Below are 27,130 nucleotides of genomic sequence, written 5' to 3' on the forward strand. Positions count from 1 at the left end.
AGCACATTCGTTTAGATAATATCACCACCTTCAACACCTCTGTGTTCTTTTGTTCTCTTGTTTGTGACATCTTTTGATGATCTGCTTCTATCACTGCTTGTTTGTCCCTACAACCACACCAACCCCCTCCACTTCTCTCTCTCTCTCTCTCCACCACCGCACCCCGCTCCCCCCCCCCCCCCCCCCCCCCCCCCCACCCCACACACACACCTTAAACCAGCTTATATTTCAACTCTTTCTTGGACTCACTCAAGTTCTGTCGAAGGTTCATGAGGACTCGAAACGTCAACTCTTTTCTTCTCCACCGATGCTGCCAGACCTGCTGAGTTTTTCCGGGTAATTCTGCTTTTGTTTTGGATTTCCAGCATCTGCAGTTTTTTTGTTTTTATTTTTGTTCCTGATCTGTACACCGGCCTGGCCAATGTGGATTGACAGACACTCACGCTAAAGAACGGAGAACACAGGATTGTCCACACACAGCGGGGCAATGCTTCACTGTTAGTGCATATGGTTACATACACTGTCCTGCAAGATGGAAACTATAGCGAAATAATATTGAAGTCACACTACCGATGTAGTTTCATAGACCAGCTCCCCATTTATAAATCTCTCCACTGCCCTAAATTGCAGCACTGAAACTCTGCAACCACCTTCCTATTGACCCGATTTCTATGAATTAGACCTGATCTGTCAAAGACCCATCCATCAGAACAACTTTGAGTGGACTCACTTCAAAGAGACCCTCATCATTTAGAACCACTCAATCAAATCTTCAGCAATCAAACCCCAGCCACCAGTCTCCACAAATCAGTAGCCATGAGTTCCCTCCAATCAGATCCTCATTGGTCAGGCAGTCCTTCAATGAGATTTCTAATTATCAGATGCCCATCAAATAAAGCCCCATCTATCAATGCTTCTTATCAGGTTCATCAATCCGGCCCACTGCAGCCAGAGAGCCAGCTATCAGAGACCTCACCAATCAGGAAACACATGAACAGGCACTTGTAAGACTTCAGTTCATTGAGGAGAGGCAGCATGGAGCTATAAAAGGCAGATGGAATTGGGCTGAGCTTTTTGATGAAGTAGCAGAGAGGGTTGATGAAGGGAATGCAGTGGGTGTTGTGTATAAGAAAAAATACAATGTAAAAGGTTGATTAACAAAACTGAGGTTCGAAGAATAGGAAATAACAAAGTGGCTTAAGTAGGGCACAGACAGAGGACTTGCAGCAGGTTGAGAACCTCAGCAAGATGGCTGCGATCAACGTGGAATCTGATAGGCTGAAAATTGACATCACTTGATAATTATAGAATGTTTACAGCACAGAAAGAGGCCACTTAGACCATTGTGCCTGCACCAACCTAAAATTGATCAAGCCACCTGGCCTGACCCCACTTTCCAGCATTTGTTCTGCAGATTATGGCACTTGAGGTGAATATCCAGGCACCGTTTAAATCAGTTGAGGATTTCTGCCTCTACCACCCTTTCAGGCCGTGAGGTCCAGACCCCTACAACCCTCTGGGTGAAAACATTTCTCGTCATCTCCCCTCTAATCTTTCTACCAGCCACTTTAAATCTATGCCCCCTAGTCTGGCCTACATGTGACTCCAGACCCACAGCAATGTGGTTGACTCTTATTTGTTCTCAAGGTCAATTAGGGATGTGCAAAGGCATACCAACAATGCCCACATCCCAGGAATGAATAACAGACAAGAGCCGGATGCAATACTCCACTTGAGGCCAAACTAGTTTTATACAAGCTTGCCATAACTTCCTTGCCCTTGTGTTCTCTGCCTCTTTTTATAAAGCCTAGGATACTGTATGCTTGAGTAACCTCTCCCTCAACCTGTCCTGGAGCCTTCAATGATTTATGCACATATACAGCCAGGTCCCTCTACTTGTGCACCCCAGATAGAACTCTACCCTTTTTTGGATATTGTCTCTCCACGTTCTTCCTGCCAAAATGAATCACTTCATACTTCTCTGCATTGAATGTCATCCGCCACTTGTCCACCCGTTCCACAAGCCTGCCTATGAAGTTCTACCCTATCCTCCTCGGTTCATGTTTCCAAGTTTCAGACTGTCCCCAAAGTTTGAAATTGTGCCCTGTTCACCAAGGTCTGGGGTCATCAATGTACACCAGGGACTACAAGGGTCCTAACACTAACCCCTGGGGAGCTTCACTATAACCTTCCTCCAGTCCAAAAAACAACCATTAACTTCTACTCTGTTTTCCATCACTTGGACAATTTCATATCCATGTTGCCACTGTCCCTTTTATTCCATTAGAGCTAATTTTGCTCAGCACTTTACCAATGTATTTTGGAAGTTCATGTACACCACATGAACAGCATTAGCCTCGTCATATAACCATCAATCAAACTTCCAATCAGATCACCAGAATCCCATCATTTAGACCCATTTATTAAACCCCAATCTATTTGACCCACAGCTATTAGACCGCATCAAACAGACCTGCAGTCAAATCTCGCCTATTAAGATTTACATCAGATTGGTCTGATTGATCAGGGTTTAATCAGACAACCATCTATTAGATTTCCATTGAACTGACCCCATCAATTGGATGCCGTCCATCACATTCCCATGTGTAAGATTCTCATCCACCAAACCATCAATTAGACACCTATCAAACACAACCACCATCAAGTACACTACACCTGAATTAGGGGCTGTGCCTGATTTATCCCAATTTTGTTGATTTGGTTTTCATTTTAAAAGATTATCAAGTACACTACGAACAGACACCAGTCAATTAGTCCTCATCACACCCCAATAAATCAGATCCCCATGTATTAAACACCCATTTATCACAGTCCTGTTGAAAATACCCGTCAATCACACATATATCAGACCCCTAAATTGCTAGGTTTCTATCATGCAGGCTTCATTCATCAGACAGGCAGGAGAAGAGATGGTTTGTTGGCAAAGGGCAGAATAAGCCAAGAGCTGAACTAAAAGGCACCAGTCCAACTGTCTCCAAGGGTATAACTACTTGGATAATTTTATCATTTCTGATCCAATTGTATTTCCTTCAAGTTCAAAATGAATGCAGCCTGTGAGGGAGCTTACTTTCTTTACCTAGCATTTCCCAATCCCACTCAATTTGCAGCTTTTAATAAACACAATCCAAAAATCAAGAAAATATAAATTTATTATTTGAAACACATCTGGAATATACATATGAATTACAAACATGAATAACTTCTGGAATATAAACAGGAAAAGTTAACAAATAATTTTATAAAAATTAATAAATCTTATTCTTCCTCCTCTGCCCTTCTGTCCAGTGAGGAAGAATCGATCGCTACCTCTTCGTAATCCTTCTCGAGTGAGGCCATGTCTTCCCGTGCATCCTGGAACTCCCCTTCCTCCAGCCCCTCCCCCACGTACCAGTGGACAAAGGCCCGCTTGGCGTACATCTTATCGAATTTGAGGTTCAGGCGGGTCCAAGCCAAGGAAATGGCGGTGGTGTTGCTCAGCATACAGAGGGCCCGCTGCACCTTGGCCAGGTCACCCCCTGGTACCACCGTCGGGGGCTGGTAGTTGATGCCAACCTGTCAAAACAAGAAAGAAAATGTTATCCAGTTAGATTGGTTCAATTAATTTGAGAAATGGGCGTTGCTGCCAAAGATGGCATTTGTTGCTCATTCCCACTTTCTATCCAGTGGTGAACCTTCTTGAGTTGCCTCAGTCCTTGTGATGATGGAGCCACTCCCACATTGCTGCAAGGTAAGGGGGAGTTGCAGGGTTCTGAATGAATGATTATGAAAGAACAGTGACACACATTCAAGTCAGGCAATTAGGTGACTTGGGAGGTGGCCTGAGCGTCAGCGAAAGAAGCTGGACACTGCAGTCACCAATGTACATCCCCGGTCAGTCTCCAGGCATCAGTTCCATTAACCCCACTGCTTTAAATTTTCAAGCTGATGCAGCGATTTAGTACAAAAACAAAAATAGCTGGGAAAAACTCAGCAGGTCTGACAGCATCTGCGGAGAGGAACACAGTTAACATTTTGCGTCCGTATGACTCTTCATCAGAACTAAGGAAAAACAGAAATGTGGTGAAATATAAGCTGGTTGACGGGGGTGGGACAGGTAGAGCTGGATAGAGGGCCAGTGATAGGTGGAGGCAAAGAAGAGATTGCCAAAGATGTCATAGACGAAAGGATAAAGGGGTGTTGACGATGGTGATATTAGCTAATAAATGTGCTAATGGGGACATTAAGGGTAGAAAGCAGGACGAGCAAGGTACAGATAGCCCTAGTGGGGGTGGGGAGGGGGGAAGGGATCGAAATGGGCTAAAAGGTGGAGATAAAACAATGAATGGAAATACATTTAAAGATAATAGAAATAGATGGGAAAAGAAAAATATACATATATAAAAAATATATACATAAAAAATGTATAAATTATTGGAAAAAGGGGGATTGGAAAGGTGGTGGGGATGGAGGAGAGAGTTCATGATCTGAAGTTGTTGAACTCAGTGTTAAGTCTGGAAGGCTGCAAAGTCCCTAGTCGGAAGATGAGGTGCTGTTCCTCCAGTTTGCGTTGAGCTTCACTGGAACAATGCAGCAGGCCAAGGACAGACATGTGGGCATGAGATTTAGAAGATGTGTTGAACTGTTGCTCACATTCTACTCTCTAGCTGTGCTCATTTCAAAGGATAGGAATCTGACCTGATGGTTCAGGTCACCCGGGGGTTCAGTGCCTCAGTGACAGTTCCAGCTGTTAAAAAGCCGATGTTGAAAAGCACAGCTCATCAGGCAGCACATTGATTTCAGCTGGGTTGGCAGTAAGGACACAAGTTGAGCTATTCCAGGGTAGCGAGGGGAAAAGCACCTTGGTGTCGATCACCACTCCATGAAGGCTGCTTGCATGAGCAGTTGGGCAGAGAGAGGGACATGGAGGACCAGCTGGGTGGGATCTGAGGAAAGTTCTGATCCATCGTTTGCCAGGTGCTGATCAAATCAAAGCTACCAATACTGAGACATGCTTATATAATGGAGAGCAAATGGTGAACCTGATCAGGAAACTGGATGAACAGAAGGGGCTCTAGAGGAGGGATAACGGGCAGGTACTCTAATTGGCAGGGTGTGAACAATGGCGTCCCACAAGAATCGAAATGGGGGCCTCAACTACTTATTGTGTTTGTTAACAAGTTAGATGATGGGACAGAAAGACACATGCCCACACTTTCTGATGATACAAATGTTGATGGTGTGTTAATAATATTGTTAGCTTCCACGGGTGAAGGACATTGTCAAATTAAGTACTTGGAGCCTTTTATTTGTTCATTTTATCTTTGTTAATTTGTCCCCTTTAATTGATGTGCCCCATCAGCTCAACTGCCTGCCCCTCTACTGTGGCTACATTTACAGCCAGTTGGCCCTGGAGAGGGAGCACACAGTGTCCACTGGTACACGGCTGGCCCCGGAAATGATAACTCGGTTTAGTTAATTAAGTTTACTTCTGAAATTGATTTTTTGTTACAGTGCCCCACTCGGGGTTGTCACTCCCTCTCATTAGACTATTTTTTATGATTGGTTTTATTTAAAAGAGACTATAAGTTGGGGATTTGAGGCGGCTGCTCCTCATGTTTTGGTTGCACTTCAGCCCCACGCTCCTAATCTTTGGCCACCGAGTGCAGAGCAGGCTGGGCAGATTGGTGGACCTCCTCGTGGGTCTGCTCCCAGGTCCAGGCAGTGGGCTATGGAGTGGATAATTAATATGCGGTGTATGCAGGCACACTTCTGCAGCCAGGAACACTATTTTAATTCAATTTGATAAGTTTCCTTTAAAGTTTTGTCTTTTTTGTAAGAGTGCCCCTTTAATTAGTTAATTTTGTTATCTGGTTTACAAAAGAACACCTAAATAGGGGATAGCTGGGACACTGGGTATGGGAGGAAAGCTGTAAGACTGAACAAAGTCAATCAACTCTCTGGATTAAGAAAAACTATCTTAGTTTCTGATTCACCAACTGGCTTGGATCCTCTTAAAGATAAGTGGTATGGTAAGTCATGTAGATGGAAGCATAATCCTTGTAATTTTAAGTGAATAGAGAAAACTGGTAAATGCATTCCACTCGGGACCAACAAATGGTGGAAAGTGTGAAACATTAAAATGTCATGAACAGATATAGAAATAGTCAAGGCTAGTGGAATACTGATCTTTATGTCTTGAGCATTCGGATTCAAGGAAGGTAGATGTCATGCTTTACCTATACATTCAGAAGGTGAACGGCTAATTTAATTGAAGTTTTCAAGAGGACAAAGAGAGTAAATGGAAACAAACTATTTCTGCTGGATGGGGATTCTAGGACTAGCAGGCAAAAAAATTCGAGCTGCACCTCTCAGGAGGGTTAAGAAAGACTTCTACACACAACGGGTGGTAGAGGTTTGGAACTCTCTCCACAAACCGCAATTGACACTAAGTCAATTGTTAATTTTAACTTCGATAGACTATTGTTCACCAAAGTTATTAAGGAATATGGGGCAAAGGCAGGTATGTGGAGTTAGATCATCACAGATCATCTACCTTCTTACTTAATGGTTGCCCAGGATTGAGGGGCTGAATTGCACACTGAATGCAAAGATAAATCATGGGAAATCAGGGCCGCAATGTGCTCGTAGATTAACTCCATCCTCTGTACACAGCCTCAGCTACTCCAGTGAGGTCTAGCAGACATGACAAAGTTTGATCTGGCACAGAGTTCATTGATTTCAGCTGCATTGACAGGAAAGACACAGCAATCGGAGCTATCCCAGGGTGGGGAGGGGAAAACCGCCCTGGTGATGATCATTATTCAATAAAGACTGCTTGGATGGGTGGAGTTGAAATGGAGAGAGAGAAAATTCACGGACTAGCTTGCTGGTATCAGAGGCAGGTTCTGATCAGCTGTTGGCCAACTGGTCAAGCTGTCAGTGGTTAATGTGCAGGGAACTGCTGTTCTATATTACTAACCTACATGTCAAAAATATGCCAAAAAGCTTTCAACCTTCAGACACAGTTGTTGTCATTTTCCAAAGTTCTGCAGATTAGGAAATTCCATCTTGGATTGACACCACAGCTACCCATTCATATTTGAGGATAAAAGGGAGAAGCAAGGACAGGACAGAGTTGTTGGCTGTGGGGAAATTACTGGAACACGTTACTGGGGCAGAGTGACTTAGCACCTGGACAATTATAAGTTGATCAAAGAGAGTGAACATAGCTTTGTGCTGGATCATCCGCTGACTGACCCAGAAGTAAGTCAGTTCTGATGAAGGGTCATTCGGACCGGAAACGTTAACTGTGTTCCTCTCCGCAGAGGCTGTCAGAACTGCGGAGTTTTTCCAGCTATGTTTGTTTTTGCTGCAGCAGAAAGTCAACATGCTTTGCTGTGTCGATAGATGCTGTCTGTGTGGAACTCCAACTGAAATTCTGGCAAAACGTGGAACTGAAGATACACATGTGAAATATGCTGCCAGTTAGATGGGTGATAGAGAGATAAAGGGAATATCCTCTGATTGGTGAGATATGATTTGTGATGTTCCCCAGGAATCTGCACTGAATCATTGTTTTAACGATAGGTAACAACATGGAGAGATGATATATCCAACCTTATAGCTGAGGCTAAATTACTAAGCCATGGGAACAGGGAGTTACAATGGGACATAAACAGATTAAAATGAGTGGGAAAATGTATGAAGTTCTGGGTTTTAAGAATATTAATGGAATGTTGACCTTCATCTCAAAAAGGGACTGAAATGAAATGCAGGGAAGTTAAGGTTCAGCTGTACAGAGCCTTGGTCAGACTCTATCTGAAATAACTGTGTTCAGTTTTGGGGACAACATCTCAGGATATACTGGCTCTGAAGTGGGTACAGTGCAGATTCCCAGAATGATACAGAGCTTAAAGTGATACATTAGGAGGAAAATTTGCATGCACTTGGCTTGTATTCTCAATAGGAGAGGAGGCTGAGTCATCATCCAATTGAGGCATTCAAAATGGTAGGTTCAGAGAAACCTTCTCCTTTCAAACGGAGGATTCAGAAAAAGAGCATAATCCTACAATTAGAGATAAGCCATGCCAGGCAAAAATCAGGAAGTACTGATCCATACAATCGGCAGCGGAATTCTTTACCTCAACACCAGAAAAGCAGTGGGATGCTGGGTCAATTGAAATTTAAGACTGAAATTATCAAAGCTTCAGTAAAAGGAGATAAATAGAGTTTGGGTACAAGAGCTATGACCTCGTAGAAGAGACTCGATGGGCTGAATGGCCAAGCCCTCTGTTCCTGTGTTTTGGGATCAGTAGCGAGACAGACCCCGCTTCACGTTCAAAGCCTGTGGGGCTGGTGCTATGTATAGAGGCAGAACATTTTCAGACCTTGATAGGAACTCTGAGATTGAGACTTGCCAATGGCGATGGGCGTATATTCCTCTAAGTGGGAGCAGAAAATGGTTGCAGATCCTGCCTGGCTGATTGACACACAGGGATGTTGCCCAGTGGGCAGAACTAGCAGCATAAGAAATGACTGGCTCAAAAAGGTGCCACCTCATTTGAACGATGTATTTGAGGGTCTAGCTTTTGTGCCATTTCAACAACAACTGCATTTTTATAGTATCTTTAATGTTTAAAACATTCCACTAGGGGTGCAAGTAAACACAATTCCATACCACACCATATGAAGAAATCATAATAAAAAGGGAAGAGATGCAGCCAGAGACCAGCAGTGAGACGTGAGGGCCGAAGCCTGAAAGCATTAATTAGGTAAGCAGATTGGTGAGTTTTCATTTTTTTTCTCCAAATGGGGAGATACTAGCACCGCATTAAATTTATAACTTAACTGGTTAAACCACTTGATATTATCAAGAACAGATAATCATTGAGTTTAGAAATATCACTCAATCAGGTAAATAAAACACAATAGAGATGGGGAGGCAGGTGATGCATTGCAGCTGTAGCAGATGGGGTCTGGTATGATCCAGAGCAACTGAATCTGCAGTAACCGTGTGCAGCTTGAGGAACCTTAGCTCATCAACTCCAAACCGGATTCGAAGTGTGGGACACTGCAATGCATCAGGATGGGGGTGGTTACCCAGGCACTTTGGTCCAGCCTTTAGGCTAGGTACTATGAATTTGGTGTACAGTCAGGGACAGAAGGGTGTAATTGCGAGTGAGGCAGGTATGGGGATCCTCCGTATTGAACACCAACTGCAAGAAGCACTGAGGATGAAAAGGGCACAGAAAACACTCTGGGTGGGAGACTTCAATGTCTATCACCAAGAGTGACCAGTAGCACCACTACTGACTGGACCCTTCAAGGACATAGCGACTAGACTGGGTCTGCGGCAGGTGGTGAGGGGACCAAGAGGGAAGAAACATACTTGACCTCATCCTTACCAGTCGACCTGTCACAGAAGCGTCTGTCCATTACAATATTGGTCAGAACAACCACGACACAGACATTGTGGAGATGAGTTCTGCCTTCACATTGAGAATACCCTCCATCATGTGTGGCACCACCACCATGCTAACTGGTATAGATTTTGAACAGAAACAACAACTCAAAACTGGGCATTCACGAGGCACTGTGGGCCAGCAGCAGCAGAATTATACTCAACCATAATCCATAACCTCATGACCTGACATATCCCCCATTTTAACATTACCACCAAGCCAGGGGGTCAACCCTGGTTCAATGAAGAGTGCAGGTGGGCACCAGGCAGATCTAAAAATGAGATGTCAACCTGGTGAAGCTACATACAGGACTACTTGCATGCCAAACAGCAGAAGCAGCATGTGACAGAGCCAAGCGATCCCAGAACCAACAGGTTAGGTCTTAGCTCTGCAGTCCTGCCACATCCAGTCGTGAATGGTGGTGGACAATTAAACAACTCACTGGAGGAGGAGGTTCCACAAATATCCCCATCCTCAATAATGGGGGAACCCAGCTCATCAGTACAAAATGTAAGGCTGAAGCATTTGCAACCCTCTTCAGCAAGGAGTGTTGACCTCCTCTGGAGGTCCCCAGGATCACAGATGCCAGTCTTCAGCCAATTCAATTCACTCCCCATGATATCAGGAAATAGCTGTAGGCACTGGATACTGCAAAGGCGATGGGCCCTGACAACATTCTAACAATAGGAAAAAACTCAGCAGGTCTGGCAGCATCGGTGGAGAAGAAAAGAGGTGACATTTCGAGTCCTCATGACCCTTCAACAGAACTGATTGAATATTAGGAAAGGGGTGAAATATAAGCTGGTTTAAGCTGGGGGGGGGGGGGGGGGGTGGGGGTGGGGGGGGGGGCGAGGGGGAGAGAGAGAGAGAGAGAGAGAAGTGGAGGGAGGTAGTGGTTGTAGGGACAAGCAAACAGTGATAGGAGCAGATAATCAAAAGATGTCATAGACAAAACAAAGAAGTGTTGAAGGTGGTGATATTATCTAAACAAATGTGCTAATTAAGAATGGATGGCAGGGCACTCAAGGTATAGATCTAGTGGGGGTGGGGTAGAAAGACTAGCAGGGCGTACAAGATTTAAAAATAATGGAAATAGGTGGGAAAAGAAAAATCTATATTAATTATTGGAAAAAACAAAAGGAAGGGGGAAGAAACGGAAAGTGGGTGGGGATGGAGGAGGGAGTTCAAGATCTAAAGTTGTTGAATTCAATATTCAGTCCGGAAGGCTGTAAAGTGCCTAGTCGGAAGATGAGGTTTTGTTCCTCCAGTTTGCGTTGGGCTTCACTGGAACAATGCAGCAGGCCAAGGACAGACATGTGGGCAAGAGAGCAGGGTGGAGTGTTAAAATGGCAAGCGACAGGGAGGTTTGGGTCATTCTTGCAGACAGACCGCAGGTCTGCAAAGCGGTCGCCCAGTTTACGTTTGGTCTCTCCAATGTAGAGGAGACCGCATTGGGAACAACGAATGCAGTAGACTAAGTTGGGGGAAATGCAAGTGAAATGCTGCTTCACTTGAAAGGAGTGTTTGGGCCCTTGGACGGTGAGGAGAGAGGAAGTAAAGGGGCAGGTGCTGCATCTTTTGCGTGGGCATGGGGAGGTGCCATAGGTGGGGGTTGAGGAGTAGGGGGTGATGGAGGAGTGGACCAGGGTGTTCCGGAGGGAATGATCCCTACGGAATGCCGATAGGGGGGGTGGAGGGAAGATATGTTTGGTGGTGGCATCATGCTGGAGTTGGCGGAAATAGCGGAGGATGATCCTTTGAATGCGGAGGGTGGTGGGGTGATAAGTGAGGACAAGGGAGACCCTATCATATTTCTGGGAGGGAGAAGGCGTGAGGGCGGATGCATGGGAGATGGGCCGGACACGGTTGAGGGCCCTGTCAACGACCATGGGTGGAAAACCTCGGTTAAGGAAGAAGGAGGACATGTCAGAGGAACTGTTTTTGAAGGTAGCATCATCGGAACAGATGCGACGGAGGCGAAGGAACTGAGAGAATGGGATGGAGTCCTTACAGGAAGCGGGGTGTGAGGAGCTGTAGTCGAGGTAGCTCCATGAGGTAGAGGTCAGTGCGGCAGACGCTTGCGGAGGCTGAGCGTCAACTCGCAGACACTTCCTCCTACCTCTCCCTGGACCATGAACCCAGCACTGAACATCAAGCCATTGTTTCCAGGACTGTCACTGACCTCATCTCCTCTGGAGATCTTCCTCCCACAGCTTCCAACCTGATAGTTGCCCAACCTCGGACGGCCTGCTTCTACCTCCTATCCAAAATCCACAAACAGAACTGTCCTGGTAGACCGATCGTCTCAGCATGTTCCTGCCCCATGGAACTCATTTCTCGTAATCTTGACTCGCTTCTCTCTCTCCTTGTCCAGTCCCTTCCCACCTACATCAGTGATTCCTCTGACACCTTACGTCACATCAACAATTTCCAATTTCCTGGCCCCAACCGCTTCCTCTTCACCATGGACGTCCAATCCCTCTACACCTCCATCCCCCACCAGGATGGTCTGAGGGCCCTTAGCTTCTTCCTTGAACAGAGGCCCGAACAATCCCCATCCACCACTACTCTCCTCCGTCTGGCTGAACTTGTTTTCACACTGAACAATTTCTCCTTTAAATCCTCTCACTTCCTCCAAATAAAAGGTGTGGCTATGGGTACCCGCATGGGCCCCAGCTATGCCTGTCTCTTTATGGAGTATGTGGAACATTCCTTGTTCCAGTCCTACTCTGGCCGCCTCCCACAACTCTTTATCTGGTACATCGATGATTACTTCGGTGCTGCTTCATGCTCTTGTCGGGACTTGGTAAGATTTATTAATTTTGCTTCCAATCTCCACCCCTCCATCATTTTCACATGGTCCATCTCTGACACTTCCCTTCCCTTCCTTGACCTCTCTGTCTCAATTTCTGGTGATAGACTGTCCACCAATATCCATTACAAGCCTACCGACTCCCACAGCTACCTCAACTACAGCTCCTCATACCCCACTTCCTGTAAGGACTCCATCCCATTCTCTCAGTTCCTTCGCCTCCGTTGCATCTGTTCTGATGATGCTACCTTCAAAAACAGTTCCTCTGACATGTCCTCCTTCTTCCTTAACCGAGGTTTTCCACCCACGGTCGTTGACAGGGCTCTCAGCCGTGTCCAGCCCATCTCCTGCGCATCCGCCCTCACGCCTTCTCCTCCCTCCCAGAAACATGATAGGGTCCCCCTTGTCCTCTCTTATCACCCCACCACCCTCCGCTTTCAAAGGATCATCCTCCGCCATTTCCGCCAACTCCAGCATGATGCGACCACCAAACACATCTTCCCTTCACCCCCCCGGCGGCATTCCATAGGGATCATTGCCTCCGGGACACCCTGGTCCACTCCTCCAGCACCCCCTACTCCTCAACCCCTACCAATGGCACCTCCCCATGCTCACGCAAAAGATGCAACACCTGCCCCTTCACTTCCTCTCTCCTCACTGTCCAAGGGCCCAAACACTCCTTTCAAGTGAAGCAGCATTTCACTTGCATTTCCCCCAACTTATCTACTGCATTCGTTGCTCCCAATGCGGTCTCCTCTACACTGGAGAGACCAAACGTAAGCTTTGCAGAACACCTGCGGTCTGTCCGCAAGAAAGACCCAAACCTCCCTATCGCTTGCCATTTTAACACCCCATCCTGCTCTCTTGCCCACATGTCTGTCCTTGGCTTGCTGCATTGTTCCAGTGAAGCCCAACGCAAACTGGAGGAACAGCACCTCATCTTCCGACTAGGCACTTTACAGCCTTCCGGACTGAATATTGAATTCAACAACTTTAGATCTTGACCTCCCTCCTGCATCCCCACCCCCTTTCTGTTTCTTCCCCCTTCCTTTTGTTATTTCCAATAATTTATATAGATTTTTCTTTTCCCACCTATTTCCATTGTTTTTAAATCTTGCATGCCCTGCTAGCCTTTCCACCCCACCTTCACATCTGTACCTTGAGTGCCCTGCCATCCATTCTTAATTAGCACATTCGTTTAGATAATATCACCACCTTCAACACTTCTTTGTTCCTTTGTCTGTGACATCTTTTGATTATCTGCTCCTATCACTGCTTGTTTGTCCCTACAACCACACCACCCCCTCCACTTCTCTCCCCCCACTGCACCACCCCCCCCCACCCCCCACTTAAACCAGCTAATATTTCACCCCTTTCCTAATATTCAATCAGTTCTGTTGAAGAGTCATGAGGACTCGAAACGTCAACTCTTTTATTCTCTACCGATGCTGCCAGACCTGCTGAGTTTTTCCAGGTAATTCTGTTTTTGTTTTGGATTTCCAGCATCCGCAGTTTTTTGTTTTTAATTCTAACAATAGTACTGAAGACTTGTGCTCCAGAACTTGCCGTGCCCCTAGCCAAGCTGTTCCAGTACAGCTACAACACTGGCATCTACCCAGCAGTGTGATAAGTTGCCCAGATATGTCCTGTGCACAAGAAGTCGGACAAATCCAACCTGGCCAATTACTGTCCCATCAGTCTACTCTCCGTCATTGTAAAGTGCTGAAGGTGTCTTTAACAGTGCTTTAAGTAGCACTTACTCAACAATACGCTGTTCACCGACACATCGTTTGGGTTCTGTTGGGGCCATTCAGCTCCTGACCTCATTAAAGCCTTGGTCCAAACATGGACAAAAGAGCTGAACTCCAGAGGTGAGGTGAGAGTGACAGCCCTTGACATCAAGGCAGCATTTGACTGAGTGGGACATCAAAGAGCCTTAGCAAAGCTATCGACGGGAATCGGGAAAGCTCTCCAATGGTTGGAGTCATACCTAGCACAAAGGAAGATGGTTGTGGTTGTTGGAAATCAATCATCTCAGCTCCAGGAATCGTTGCAGGAGTTCCTCAGGGTAGTGTCAAGGCCCAACCATCTTCAGCTGCTTCATCAAACGATGGAAGAAGGTCAAAGTGGGGATGTTCGCTGATGATAGCACAATGTTCAGCACCATTCCTGACTCCTCAGATACTGAAGCAGTCATTGTCCATATGCAGCAAGGCCTGGACAATATTCAGTCTTGGGCTGATAAGTGGCGAGTAACATTCGTATCATACAAGTGCCAGGCAACAAGAGAGAATCTATTCATTTGCCCATGACATTCAAATGGCCTTACCATCACTGAATCCCATGATCAACATCCTGGATGTTACTATTGACCAGAAAGAAACTGGACCAGCCACATAAACACTGTGGCGACAAGAGCAGGGAGTTCTCAGAAAGGAACTCACCTCCTCACTCCCCAAAGCCTGTCCACCATCTACAAGGCACAAGTCAGGAGTGTGATGGAATACTCTCCATTTGCCTGGATGAGTACAGCTCCAACAACACTCAAGGAGCTTGACACCATCCATGACAAAGCAGCCCACTTCATTGGCAACCCATCCGCCACCTTAAAATTCACTCCCTCCACCAACACAGTGATGCACTGCAGCAACACAGAGGTTCCTCCGACAGCACCTTCCAAACCTGCACTCTCCATCACCTAGAAGGACAAGGGCAGCAGATGCATGGGAACACCACCACCTGGAAGTTCCCCTCCAAGTCACTCACCATCTTGTCTTGGAAATAGATCACTATTCCTTCACTTGTCGCTGGGTCAAAATCCTGGACTCCCTCCCTAATAGCACTGTGGGTGTACCACATGGACTGTAGCGGTTCAAGAAGCGGCTCACTACCACCTTCTCAAAGGCAATTAGGGATGGACAATAACTGCTGGCCAGCCATGAATGAATACATCCCATGAATGAATAAAAAAAAACAATAAAATAGCACTGGAAGAGCCTCAGCCTTTGCAGCTTTGAGGTTCTTGCATGGAAGTGAGTGGGGGCTGCAGGGTGAATGAGCAAACTAACTATGGTATCGTGGTGCAGGGAACCATTCAAGTGAGTGTGTGAGTAGGAATGTAGTGTAGTAAGGGCCAGTACAGTCAAAAGATAGACACAGTCCTCTGCAGCTGAAAGTGAGAGTCCAGACAGCTGTGCTGCCTCCCCAGTTCCAGGGTTCAGGATATCTGAAGAGGGACCTACAATGGGAGGGGGAGGATCGAGTTGTGGTGGTCCAAGTGGGTACCCAAGACATAGATAGGACTAGGAAAGAGGTTCTCCTTAGGGATTATAATCAGCTGGGGTCCATATTATAAAACAGAACCTCAAAAGGTCATATTTTCTGGATTACTGCCTGAGGCACAAGCAAGTTGGCTTGGGTAAGAAAGGTCAGAGATCTGAATGCGTGGTTCAAAGGTTAGTGTGGGCGAAATGAGTTTCCATTCGTGGGGCACTGGCACCAGTAGTGTGGAAAATGGGAGCTGTACTACCACTATAATGGTCTTCACCTGAACCATGTTGAGACCAGTGTTCTTGCGAACTGTATGCCTAGGGTAGTAGAGGCAGCTTGAAACTCAGCAGGGGGTTGGGGGGGGATCATGTGAGGGGAGATGTTAATTAAAGAGCAAGGTAGCAGCAAGGGTAATGATAACCCAAAAAAATGGGGCAGGAAGGGCCAAAGCAGACAAACTTAAGAATGCACCAGCAGATAAGGCCAGAGTTCGCAAGAATGGTAAAAAGATGGAATTAAAGGCTCTGTACATAAATGTGTGCAGTATTTGTAATTAAATAAATTCATGGATAGCACAAAGAGAAATAAACATGTATGACCTGATAGCCATTTGACAGATATGGTAACATTGAGACCTAACTATTTAAGGACATTGATACTTCAGGAGGATGGGAAGCTAGAAAAAGGTGGTGAAGTTGCTCTCTTAATTAAGGAAGACATACGTACAGTAGTGAGTGATGACCTTAGTTCTAAAGATCAAGATGTAGAATCAGTTTGGGTAAAGATAATAGCAGGGGTAAGAGTTCACTTGCGGGAATAATTTATTGGCCACCTAACAGTAGCTACATTGTAGGACAGAGCAAACAGCAAGAAATAACACAGGAGTGTAAGAAAGGTACTGCGATAATCATGGGCAACCTTAATCTTCACAAGACTGGACGAATCAGATTGGCAAAGGTAGCCTGGAAGATGAGTTCATAGGAGTGTATTCAAGACAATTTCTCAGAGCAGTATGTTCTGGTGCCAAGCGGGGAGCAGGCTATTTTAGACCTGGTAATGTACAATGAGACATTATATCTCTACACAACAGTGAACATAGAATGAGAACTTCACATTCAATTTGAGGATGAGAAGTTTGGGTCCAAGACTAGTGTCTTAAACTTAAATGAAGGCATTTGCAAAGGTAGGAAGACAGAGGTGGCTAAAGTGAACTGGCAAAATAGGTTAAAAGGTAGGACAGCAGTGATGTTGTGACAGACGTTTAAGAAGATTTTTCAGAACACTCAGCAAAAATACATTCCATTAAGAAATAAAGACTCTAGAAGGATGCACTGTTCATGGCTAAGGATATTATCAAATTGTAAGAAAAAACATACAGTACTACAGAGATTGGGGCAGGTCAGAAGTTTGGACAGGCTTTAGAAGCCAGCAAAGAGTACTTGAAAGTCAAGAAATAAAAAACAGGGAGGAACTTAAAACAATCACAGTCACTAGGGAAAAAGGTACAGGGAAAACTATTAGAACTAAAGGCTGACAAGTTCCCTGGATCTGGTGGCTTGTCTCCTAGGGTCTTAAAAGAAGTGGCTGCAAAGATAGCAAATACATTGGTTATGATCTCCCTAGATTCTGGAAAGGCCTCGGCAGAATGGAAAATTATAAATGTAACAGCTCGATTCAAGAAAGGAGGGAGACTGAGAGCAGGAAACTATAGGGCAGTTAGCCTAACATCTGTCACTGGGAAAATGCTACAATTTATTATTAAGGAGGTAATAGCAGGACATTTAGAATATCATATTACAATCAGGCATAGTCAACAAGGTTTGGTAAAAGGGAAATCGTGTTTGACTAATTATTAGAGTTCTTTGAGGAAGTAAAAAACAAGGTAGATAAAGGGGAACCTGTGGATGTGGCATACTTGGATTTCTAAAAGGCATTTGATAAGGTGCCACATCAAAGGTTACTACACAAAATAAGAGCTCACGGTGTAGAGGGTAACATATTAGCATGGATGGAGGATTGGCTAACTAACAGGAAACAGCGGGTATGGATAAATGGGTCATTTTCAGTTTGACAAGCTGTTACTAATTGAGTGCCACAAGGATCAATGCTGGGTATCCTGGTACATGAATCACAAAAGGTCAACATGCAAGTGATTGGGAAATGATGGCATTTATTGCAAAGGGAATGGACTATAAAAGTAGGAGAGTTTTGCTACAGTTGGGCATTGGTGAGTACTGGAGTACTGTGTACAGTTTTGGTCTCCTTATTAAGAAAGGATAGAAATTGCATTAGAAGCAGTTCAAAGAAGGTTCACTCGAATGATTCTTGGGATGAAGGGGGTTAGCTTCTGAGGAAAGGCTGAGCAGGTTGGGCCTATACCCACTGGAGTTTAGAAGAATGAGAGGTGATCTTATTGAAACATTAGATCCTAAAGTGACTTCTCATGGTTGATGCTGAAAGGATGTTTCCCTTCATGAGGGAGTTTAGAACAGTTTAAAAATTAGGTGTCTCGAATTCAAGACTGGGATGAGGAAAAATTTCTTCTCTCGGAGGATCACTAGTCAGTAGAATTCTCTTTCCAAGAGAGCAGCAGAGGCTGGGTAATTGAATACCTGAATCTGAGTTAGATTTGTGATCAACCAGGGAACTGAGGATTGTGGGTGTCAGACAGGAAAGTGGAGTTGAGGCCACAATCAGATTAGGCATGATCTTATCGAATGGCGGAGCAGGCTCGAGGGGCTGAATGGCCTACTCCTGCTCCTAAATATTGTGTTCTTGCATTAGGATAGGTGACCAAAAAAATTGGTCAATGAGATATATTTAGAGGAGTGTCTGATCGAGTGAGGGAGAGAGAGAGAGATGGAGCTGTTCAGGGAAGGAATTCCAAAGCTTAGGATGAAGGAACCTGGAGACACAGCTGCCAATGGTTGAACGATTAAAATGGGGGGGTGGGGGGAGGGAGGGATTCACAAGTCTAGGGTCGCAATTTTGCACCTTTCTAGAGTGTAGAATGGCAGAACTTAATCAGAAGCATGTGGCGTGTGGCATGAGCATTCAGGCAGTAACTATAGGGACAGATTAACTCAAAGGGAAGTAGAGTTTAGCCACCTCCCAAACATTGTTTAGAAACCTTGATCATGAAGGAGGTTCTCCCAGGACGAGGCTATCCCATTGCACTTCAGGTGTGCTGACGCCTGCGATGTCCCCAAATGCGGGATACTCGACTGCAAAATTTGTGATAGTGCGGGACTGCGTTCACGCTCTCCCCTGATTTACAGTTCCAAAAAATAGACTTCATGGTATTGGGGCCACTGCGATATCAAGTATATATACAAATCTCAGAAAACATATGCTAATAAAGATTTGTGATTTTGAAGGTCAGCAAAATTTCAAAATTTGCCCATGGTGCTACATTGGAGGTGTAACAGTGAGGATGATACTCATCACCTACAACACGACATAGATTGACTAGCAGAATGAGCAGACAGAATTGAATACAAAGTTGTCTGAGGTGATGCATTTTGGCAGAAGGGATAGGGAAAGGTAATATAGACCTAATTGCACAGTTTTGAAGAGCATACAGGGACAGAGTGACCTGGGGGCTGTAGGTGGCAGCTCATATTGAGGGACTGGTTAGCAAAGCAAAAACAGAAACAGAAATACCTGGAAAAACTCAGCAAGTCTGGCAGCATCGGCGGAGGAGAGCACAGTTGACGTTTCGAGTCCTCATGAGCCTTCAACAGAAAAGCATATGGGATCTTAGGCTTCACATATTTACTACAAAGGAAGGGAAGTCATGCTGAACCTTTACAAAGCACTGGTTAGGCCAGAACTAGAGTATTGTATCCAGTTCTGTTCACTAAGGTGTCGAGGATCCTTACGAGGATGCAGAGGGAGATTTACCAGAACAACTCCAGGATGAGGAGGATTTTAACAATAAGGTTAGGCTGAAAAAGCTGGGGTTGATCACCTTGCAGCAGAGGAGATTGAAGGCATATTTGACAGAGGTGAATAAAATTAGGAGAAGCTCAGATAAAAGGTGGACAAAGAAAAACGTTCCAATTAGTTGGATGTGACAAGGACTAGAGAGACACAGATTTAAGGTTTTGAACTTTTCCTTTATAAACCTCCTTATTCCTCACACTTGCACTGAAATTCATTTTCTATTTACACACCTATTGTGCAAGCTTATTAACATCTCATTTTGTCACAGCCCCTCTCAGTATTAACCACATCTCCAGTTGGGTGACATTTGCAAATTTTGAAATGTTTCTTCTGATTCCTGAATAAAAACTTTTGATACAAATGGTTAACAGCAGTGGTCCCAGCATTGATGCCTGTAGAACACCACTTCCCACACTCCACCAGTCTGCGTAAATCTTTAACACAGTTTTCTGTCTTCTAAACAGCCTGTTATTCATACTGCTCCTTGATTTTCAAATCCACACATTCTAGCCTTAGTAAGGAGTCTAGTGTGTGGTACCTTATCGAAGGCCTTTGAAAATTAGATTATAATACATCTAGCTGGAGGCTGCAAGAGTGAGATAAAACAGGAATCTTGCTTTTGAAAGCCACACTTACCTTGAACCCAGTCGGGCACCAGTCAACAAACTGGATCGAGCGCTTGGTCTTGATGGTGGCGATGGCGGCGTTCACATCCTTGGGCACCACATCTCCTCGGTACAACATGCAGCAAGCCATGTACTTGCCCTGGCGAGGGTCACACTTCACCATCTGGTTGGCTGGTTCAAAGCAGGAGTTGGTGATCTCTGCCACCGAGAGTTGTTCGTGGTAAGCCTTCTCGGCTGAAATAAGGGGTGCGTAGGTTAACAATGGAAAGTGGATGCGGGGATAGGGGACCAGGTTGGTTTGGAACTCAGTCAGGTCCACATTGAGGGCACCGTCGAACCGGAGCGAGGCCGTGATGGACGACACCATCTGTCCAAGAAGTCTGTTGAGGTTGGTGTAGGTGGGTCTCTCAATGTCCAGGTTACGCCGACATACATCATAAATGGCCTCATTGTCAAACGTGAAGGCGCAGTCAGAGTGCTCGAGGGTGCAGTGGGTGACCAGCACAGAATTGTATGGCTCGACCACCGCAGTGGAGATCTGGGGAGCAGGGTAAACGGAAAACTCCAGCTTGGACTTCTTGCCGTAGTCAACAGAGAGTCTCTCCATCAGGAGGGAAGTAAAGCCGGAGCCGGTCCCACCCCCAAAACTGTGGAAGATGAGGAACCCCTGCAGTCCTGTGCACAGATCAGCCTGTGGGGAAAAGGAAGTACAAAGTATTAAACTGAAAGATGAAAAACACAGCAAAAAGCAGATGCCACCCCCAGCTGCATGACAGGGTAGTTAACTTGGCTTATTTCCCTGCAACGTTTGGTGCATATTTCTTTTCAAATGACAATCCTAAGTCTATCAAATGATTGACGAAGGAAGGAGTTGACTTAGATGACCTGATTACAGATAGGCACAAATTGCTCACTGAATTATAACATGCACTTTTGTACCATCCACTTCGCACTCTGCACCCCTCCTTCAGCGGCCACATGTAACAGTTCTCCAACTATTTATAAGAATTACAAGTCCTTAACAGAGATCTGAGAAATAGTTGGCTTAGACAGGATTATGTAGTATATACAACACAGAAACAGGCCATTCTGGGGATGGTGAGCTCAATTCTCACCCAACTGTCTAATGTTCATAACACTGAGTAAAAGAGTCATGTGTTACTTCCCCACTCTGGCTCCTCATGCACATCTCGTGCCTGCTGGGTTCAGAGTGTGGTTGGCAAGACGAGATTACCCACCTGCGGTAGACTGAGAAAGGGGACGGAGGAAGTAAAAATATCAAAATGTCCAAACTTTGCTTTTGAATACACTACTTCAACATGGAAGCCTAAGCCAATGGGGGCAACTCAACATCTTCCTATCTGCAGTGGACTAGAGGAAGCCTGGGGCTTGGGATTGGCCCACACAATTTCACCACTGCCGCTGTTTTGCTTTGTGGGAAGCGGGTGTGTGGCCAGATTAAAATAGGGCAGTTGAGAACTCTGGGCCAACGCAGCGAATCCAGAGTGAATAACGTGCGACAACCTACCACCTTCCGAATGCGATCCAAAACCAGGTCCACAATCTCCTTGCCGATGGAGCAGTGGCCCCGGGCGTAGTTATTAGCCGCATCCTCCTTGCCGGTGATGAGCTGCTCGGGGTGAAACAGCTGTCGGTAGGTGCCCGTGCGGACCTCATCTGGAGACAGGGAATGGGGGAGGTTAAAAATCACAGGAGCACAGAACATGCCAGCTAATTTAATGCAAGTCTAGTTTTTTGCTGAAGAATGTCCCCTCCGTAACCCGTTATGCCACCTGTACAAGATGGTTCCTCGATGAATGAAAAAGTCGAGGCTTTGCGGCAGTCAGATCCTGACACATTCCCAAGCCAAACTAATGCAACGGGCTGATTAATGAGCAGGAATCTAAGAAGGCTGGCTCCTGTTGGTGTCTGAACAGTTACCGACGTGCAATTGAGCTGGCAAGTTCACACTCTGGATCTGCAACTGCCAAATGCCTCAGAATAGCTGATTTTAAAGTTGAAGACCAGTTGGCACAATGGGCTGTTCGGAAGATAGCTCATCTGAACTAAAGGGATTTGCAGACAGCTGTTAAACGGCCATAGTCTGACTCCTAATAGGCAGATCCTACAAACACCCTCAGGGAGATTTTTGTCCCTAACAGTGAAATTGTTCCCCCTTTATCAGACCTGCCCAATTGTCACTCCATTGAAAAAAATCTGGCCAATCAGATCACCCATTATATCCCAGGCCAGGGAACATGCAATGCTAAGTTAAAAATAAAAAAACTGCAGATGCTGGAAATCCAAAACAAAAACAGAATTACCTGGAAAAACTCAGCAGGTCTGGCAGCATCGGCGGAGAAGAAAAGAGTTGACGTTTCGAGTCCTCATGACCCTTCAACAAGAACTGAATGAATATTAGGTGAGGGGTGAAATATAAGCTGGTTTAAGGTGGGGTGGGGGTGTGGTTGTAGGGACAAGCAAGCAGTGATAGGAGCAGATAATCAAAAGATGTCACAGTCAAAGGAACAAAGAGGTGTTGAAGGTGGTGATATTATCTAAACGAATGTGCTAATTAAGAATGGATGGTAGGGCACTCAAGGTACAGCTCTAGTGGGGGTGGGGTGGAAAGACTAGCAGGGCATACAAGATTTAAAAATAATGGATGTAGGTGGGAAAAGAAAAATCTATTTAAATTATTGGAAAAAACAAAAGGAAGGGGGAAGAAACGGAAAGCGGGTGGGGATGCAGGAGGGAGTTCAAGATCTAAAGTTGTTGAATCAATATTCAGTCCGGAAGGCTGTAAAGTCCCTAGTCGGAAGATGAGGTGCTGTTCCTCCAGTTTGCGCTGGGCTTCACTGGAACAATGCGGCAAGCCAAGGACAGACATGTGGGCAAGAGAGCAGGGTGGAGTGTTAAAATGGCAAGCGACAGGGAGGTTTGGGTCTTTCTTGCAGACCGAACACAGGTGGTCTGCAAAGCGGTCGCCCAATTTGCGTTTGGTCTTTCCAATGTAGAGAAGACTGCATTGGGAGCAATGAATGCAGTAGACTAAGTTGGGGGAAATGCAAGTGAAATGCTGCTTCACTAGAAAGGAGTGTTTAGGCCTTTGGACGGTAAGGAGAGAGGAAGTGAAGGGGCAGGTGTTGCATCTTTTGCGTGGGCATGGGGAGGTGCCAATAGGTATGGGTTGGAGAGTTGGGAGTGATGGAGAAGTAGACCAGGGTGTCCCAGAGGGAACGATCCCTACGGAATGCCAGCAGGGGGTGAAGGGAAGATGTGTTTGGTGGTGGCATCATGCTGGAGTTGGCGGAAATGGCGGAGGATGATCCTTTGAATGCGGAGGCTGGTGGGGTGATAAGTGAGGACAAGGGGGACCCTATCATGTTTCTGGGAGGGAGGAGAAGGCGTGAGGGCGGATGCACGGGAGATGGTCCGGACACGGTTGAGAGCCCTGTCAACGACCATGGGTGGAAAACCTCGGTTAAGGAAGAAGGAGGACATGTCAGAGGAACTGTTTTTGAAGGTAACATCATCGGAACAGATGCGACGGAGGCGAAGGAACTGAGAGAATGGGATGGAGTCCTTACAGGAAGCGGGGTGTGAAGAGCTGTAGTCGAGGTAGCTGGGGAGTCGGTAGGCTTGTAATGGATATTGGTGGACAGTCTATCACCAGAAATTGAGAGAGAGGTCAAGGAAGGGAAGTGTCAGAGATGGACCATGTGAAAATGATGGAGGGGTGGAGATTGGAAGCAAAATTAATAAATTTTCCCAAGTCCCGACGAGAGCATGAAGCAGCACCGAAATAATCATCGATGTACCGGAGAAAGAGTTGTGGGAGGGGGCCGGATTAGGACTGGAACAAGGAATGTTCCACATACCCCATAGCTGGGTCCCATGCGGGTACCCATAGCCACACCTTTTATTTGGAGGAAGTGAGAGGAGTTACAGGAGAAATTGTTCAGTGTGAGAACAAGTTCAGCCAGACGGAGGAGAGTAGTGGTGGATGGGGATTGTTCGGGCCTCTGTTCGAGGAAGAAGCTAAGGGCCCTCAGACCGCCCTGGTGGGGGATGGAGATGTAGAAGGATTGGACGTCCATGGTGAAGAGGAAGCTGTTGAGGCCAGGGAATTGGAAATTGTTGATGTGACGTAAGGTGTCAGAGGAATCACGGATGTAGGTGGGAAGGGACTGGACAAGGGGAGATAGAAGGCAGTCAAGATAACGAGAAATGAGTTCAGTGAGGCAGGAACAGGCTGACACGGTCGGTCTACTGGGACAGTTCTGTTTGTGGATTTTAGGTAGGAAGTAGAAGCGGGCCGTCCGAGGTTGGGCGACTATCAGGTTGGAAGCTGTGGGGCTTCCACAGCTTCCAACCTGATAGTCGCCCAACCTCGGCCCCAGCTATGCCTGTCTCTTTATGAGATATGTGGAACATTCCTTGTTCCAGTCCTACTCCAGCCCCCTCCCACTACTCTTTCTCCGGTACATCGATGATTACTTCGGTGCTGCTTCATGCTCTCAACGGGACTTCGAAAAATTTATTAATTTTGCTTCCAATCTCCACCCCTCCATCATTGTCATATGGTCCAAGTCTGACACTTCCCTTCCATTCCTTGACCTCTCTGTCTCAATTTCTGGTGATAGACTGGCCACCAATATCCATAACAAGCCTACCGACTCTCACCGCTACCTCGACTACAGCTCCTCACACCCCACTTCCTGTAAGGACTCCATCCCATTCTCTCAGTTCCTTCGCCTCCGTCGCATCTGTTCTGATGATGCTACCTTCAAAAACAATTCCTCTGACATGTCCTCCTTCTTCCTTAACCGAGGTTTTCCACCCACGGTCGTTTGACAGGGCCCTCAACCGTGTCCGGCCCATCTCCCGTGCATCCGCCCTCACGCCTTCTCCTCCCTCCCAGAAACATGATAGGGTCCCTCTTGTACTCACTTATCACCCCACCAGCCTCCACATTCAAAGGATCATCCTCCACCATTTCCGCCTACTCCAGCATAATGCCACCACCAAACACATCTTCCCTTCACCTCTCCGGCGGCATTCTGTAGGGATCGTTCCCTCCAGGACACCCTGGTCCACTCCTCCATCACCCCCTACTCCTTCACCCGTACCTAGGGCACCTCCCCATGCCCACGCAAAAGATGCAACACCTGCCCCTTCACTTCCTCTCTCCTCACTGTCCAAGGGCCCAAACACTCCTTTCAAGTGAAGCAGCATTTCACTTGCATTTCCCCCAAATTAGTCTACTGCATTCGTTGTTCCCAATGCGGTCTCCTCTACATTGGAGAGACCTAACGTAAACTGGGCGACCGCTTTGCAGAACACCTGCGGTCTGTCCGCAAGAAAGACCCAAACCTCCCTGTCGCTTGCCATTTTAACACTCCACCCTGCTCTCTTGCCCACTTGTCTGTCCTTGGCTTGCTGCATTGTTCCAGTGAAGCCCAACGCAAACTGGAGGTCCAGCACCTCATCTTCCGACTAGGCACTTTACAGCCTTCCGGACTGAATATTGAATTCAACAACTTTAGATCTTGCCCTCCCTCCTCCATTCCCACCCCCTTTCCATTTCTTCCCCCTTCCTTTTGTTTTTTCCAATAATTAATATAGATTTTTCTTTTCCCACCTATTTCCATTATTTTTAAATCTTGTATGCCCTGCTAGTCTTTCCACCCCACCCCCACTAGAGATATACTTTGAGTGCCCTGCCATCCATTCTTAATTAGCACATTCGTTTAGATAATATCACCACCTTCAACATCTCTTTGTTCCTTTGTCTGTGACATCTTTTGATTATCTGCTCCTATCACTGCTTGCTTGTCCCTACAACCACACCACCCCACCCCCCACCTTAAACCAGCTTATATTTCACCCCTCTCCTAATATTCACTCAGTTCTATTGAAGGGTCATGAGGACTCGAAATGTCAACTCTTTTCTTCTCCACCGATGCTGCCAGACCTGCTGAGTTTTTCCAGGTAATTCTGTTTTTAACATGCAATGCTAATTCTGCTTCTGAGAGTGCTTCTGCAGCCTTGTTGGCTGCAGACCTCTGACTTCCTTTGATCTGAGTTAATCGTCAATGGTATCCCCCCCAGGGAAAATACTCCCAATTCTAAAACCATTGAGGGACACTAAAAGGTCCGGCAAGCCCTCAGCCACAGACATTAAATTCCAATAGTCACTAAAGCCCCTCGAGTTACCTTCCTTCCATGAAGTAATCGAACTAAAAGCTCTGTATAACTCATGCAGATGGCTCCTGCTGGACTTTAAAACCAAAACTGCCAAGTTTTCCTTTCCTTTTTATTGGTCTGCAGTGACTGTGTCAATGGAGGATTATTTTGTCGCTTTTTTTCTGATTATTTCAGGAGATGTGGGCATCGCTGGCAATGCCAGGATTTGCTGGAAATCCCCAATTGCCCTTGAAAATAAATGGCTTGCTCAGCCATTAGAGGCGGCACTTAAGGGTCAGGCACATTGCTGTGGACTTGACGTCACTTGTAGGCCAGACCAGGTAAGGATGGCAGATTTCCTTCCCAAAAGGACATCAGTGAACCAGATGAGTCTTTACAGCAATCGATGATGATGTCATGCCCACCATTACTGAGACTGACTTTATATCCCACATTTATTAATTGAATTTAAATTTGAAAAGCTGGCCAATGCCCATATTTTAAAGAAGGAGAAAGAAAGAAGTTTACTACGGCCTATGGGGAGAAACATACATCATAAGGTCGGTATGTAAGTGTGCACCTAACCACCGGTTAGTGAGACCACTGACTGAGCAACCCCATCAACAATCGCTCCTCTTACCAATCACAGTGGGCTCCAGGTCTATAAACACGGCTCGTGGGATGTGTTTCCCTGCCCCCGTCTCACTGAAGAAGGTGTTGAAGGAGTCGTCACCACCTCCAATGGTCTTGTCACTCGGCATCTGCCCATCCGGCTGGATCCCATGCTCCAGGCAGTACAGCTCCCAGCAAGCGTTCCCGATCTGTAC

General features: G+C 46.1%; 1 protein-coding gene and 1 non-coding gene across 2 annotated transcripts; one reads left to right on the top strand and one right to left on the bottom strand.

The window, feature by feature from the left end:
* Positions 1-3,276: 3,276 nt before the first annotated feature.
* On the bottom strand, positions 3,277-27,079 carry LOC121274286 (tubulin alpha-1A chain-like). Its single transcript, XM_041181514.1, has 4 exons — positions 26,944-27,079; positions 21,643-21,791; positions 20,125-20,805; positions 3,277-3,573 (listed from the first exon to the last, which is right to left on the bottom strand). The coding sequence occupies exons 1-4, from the start codon at positions 27,062-27,064 to the stop codon at positions 3,277-3,279; spliced, it is 1,248 nt and encodes a 415-aa protein (XP_041037448.1). The 5' UTR covers positions 27,065-27,079.
* Positions 18,657-18,813, top strand: LOC121274291. The gene has a single exon (XR_005942245.1). It is a non-coding gene; the product is annotated as a U1 spliceosomal RNA (small nuclear RNA).
* Positions 27,080-27,130: the final 51 nt, after the last annotated feature.

Source organism: Carcharodon carcharias, assembly GCF_017639515.1.
Source record: "Carcharodon carcharias isolate sCarCar2 chromosome 35 unlocalized genomic scaffold, sCarCar2.pri SUPER_35_unloc_9, whole genome shotgun sequence".
NCBI classification, from domain to species: domain Eukaryota; kingdom Metazoa; phylum Chordata; class Chondrichthyes; order Lamniformes; family Lamnidae; genus Carcharodon; species Carcharodon carcharias.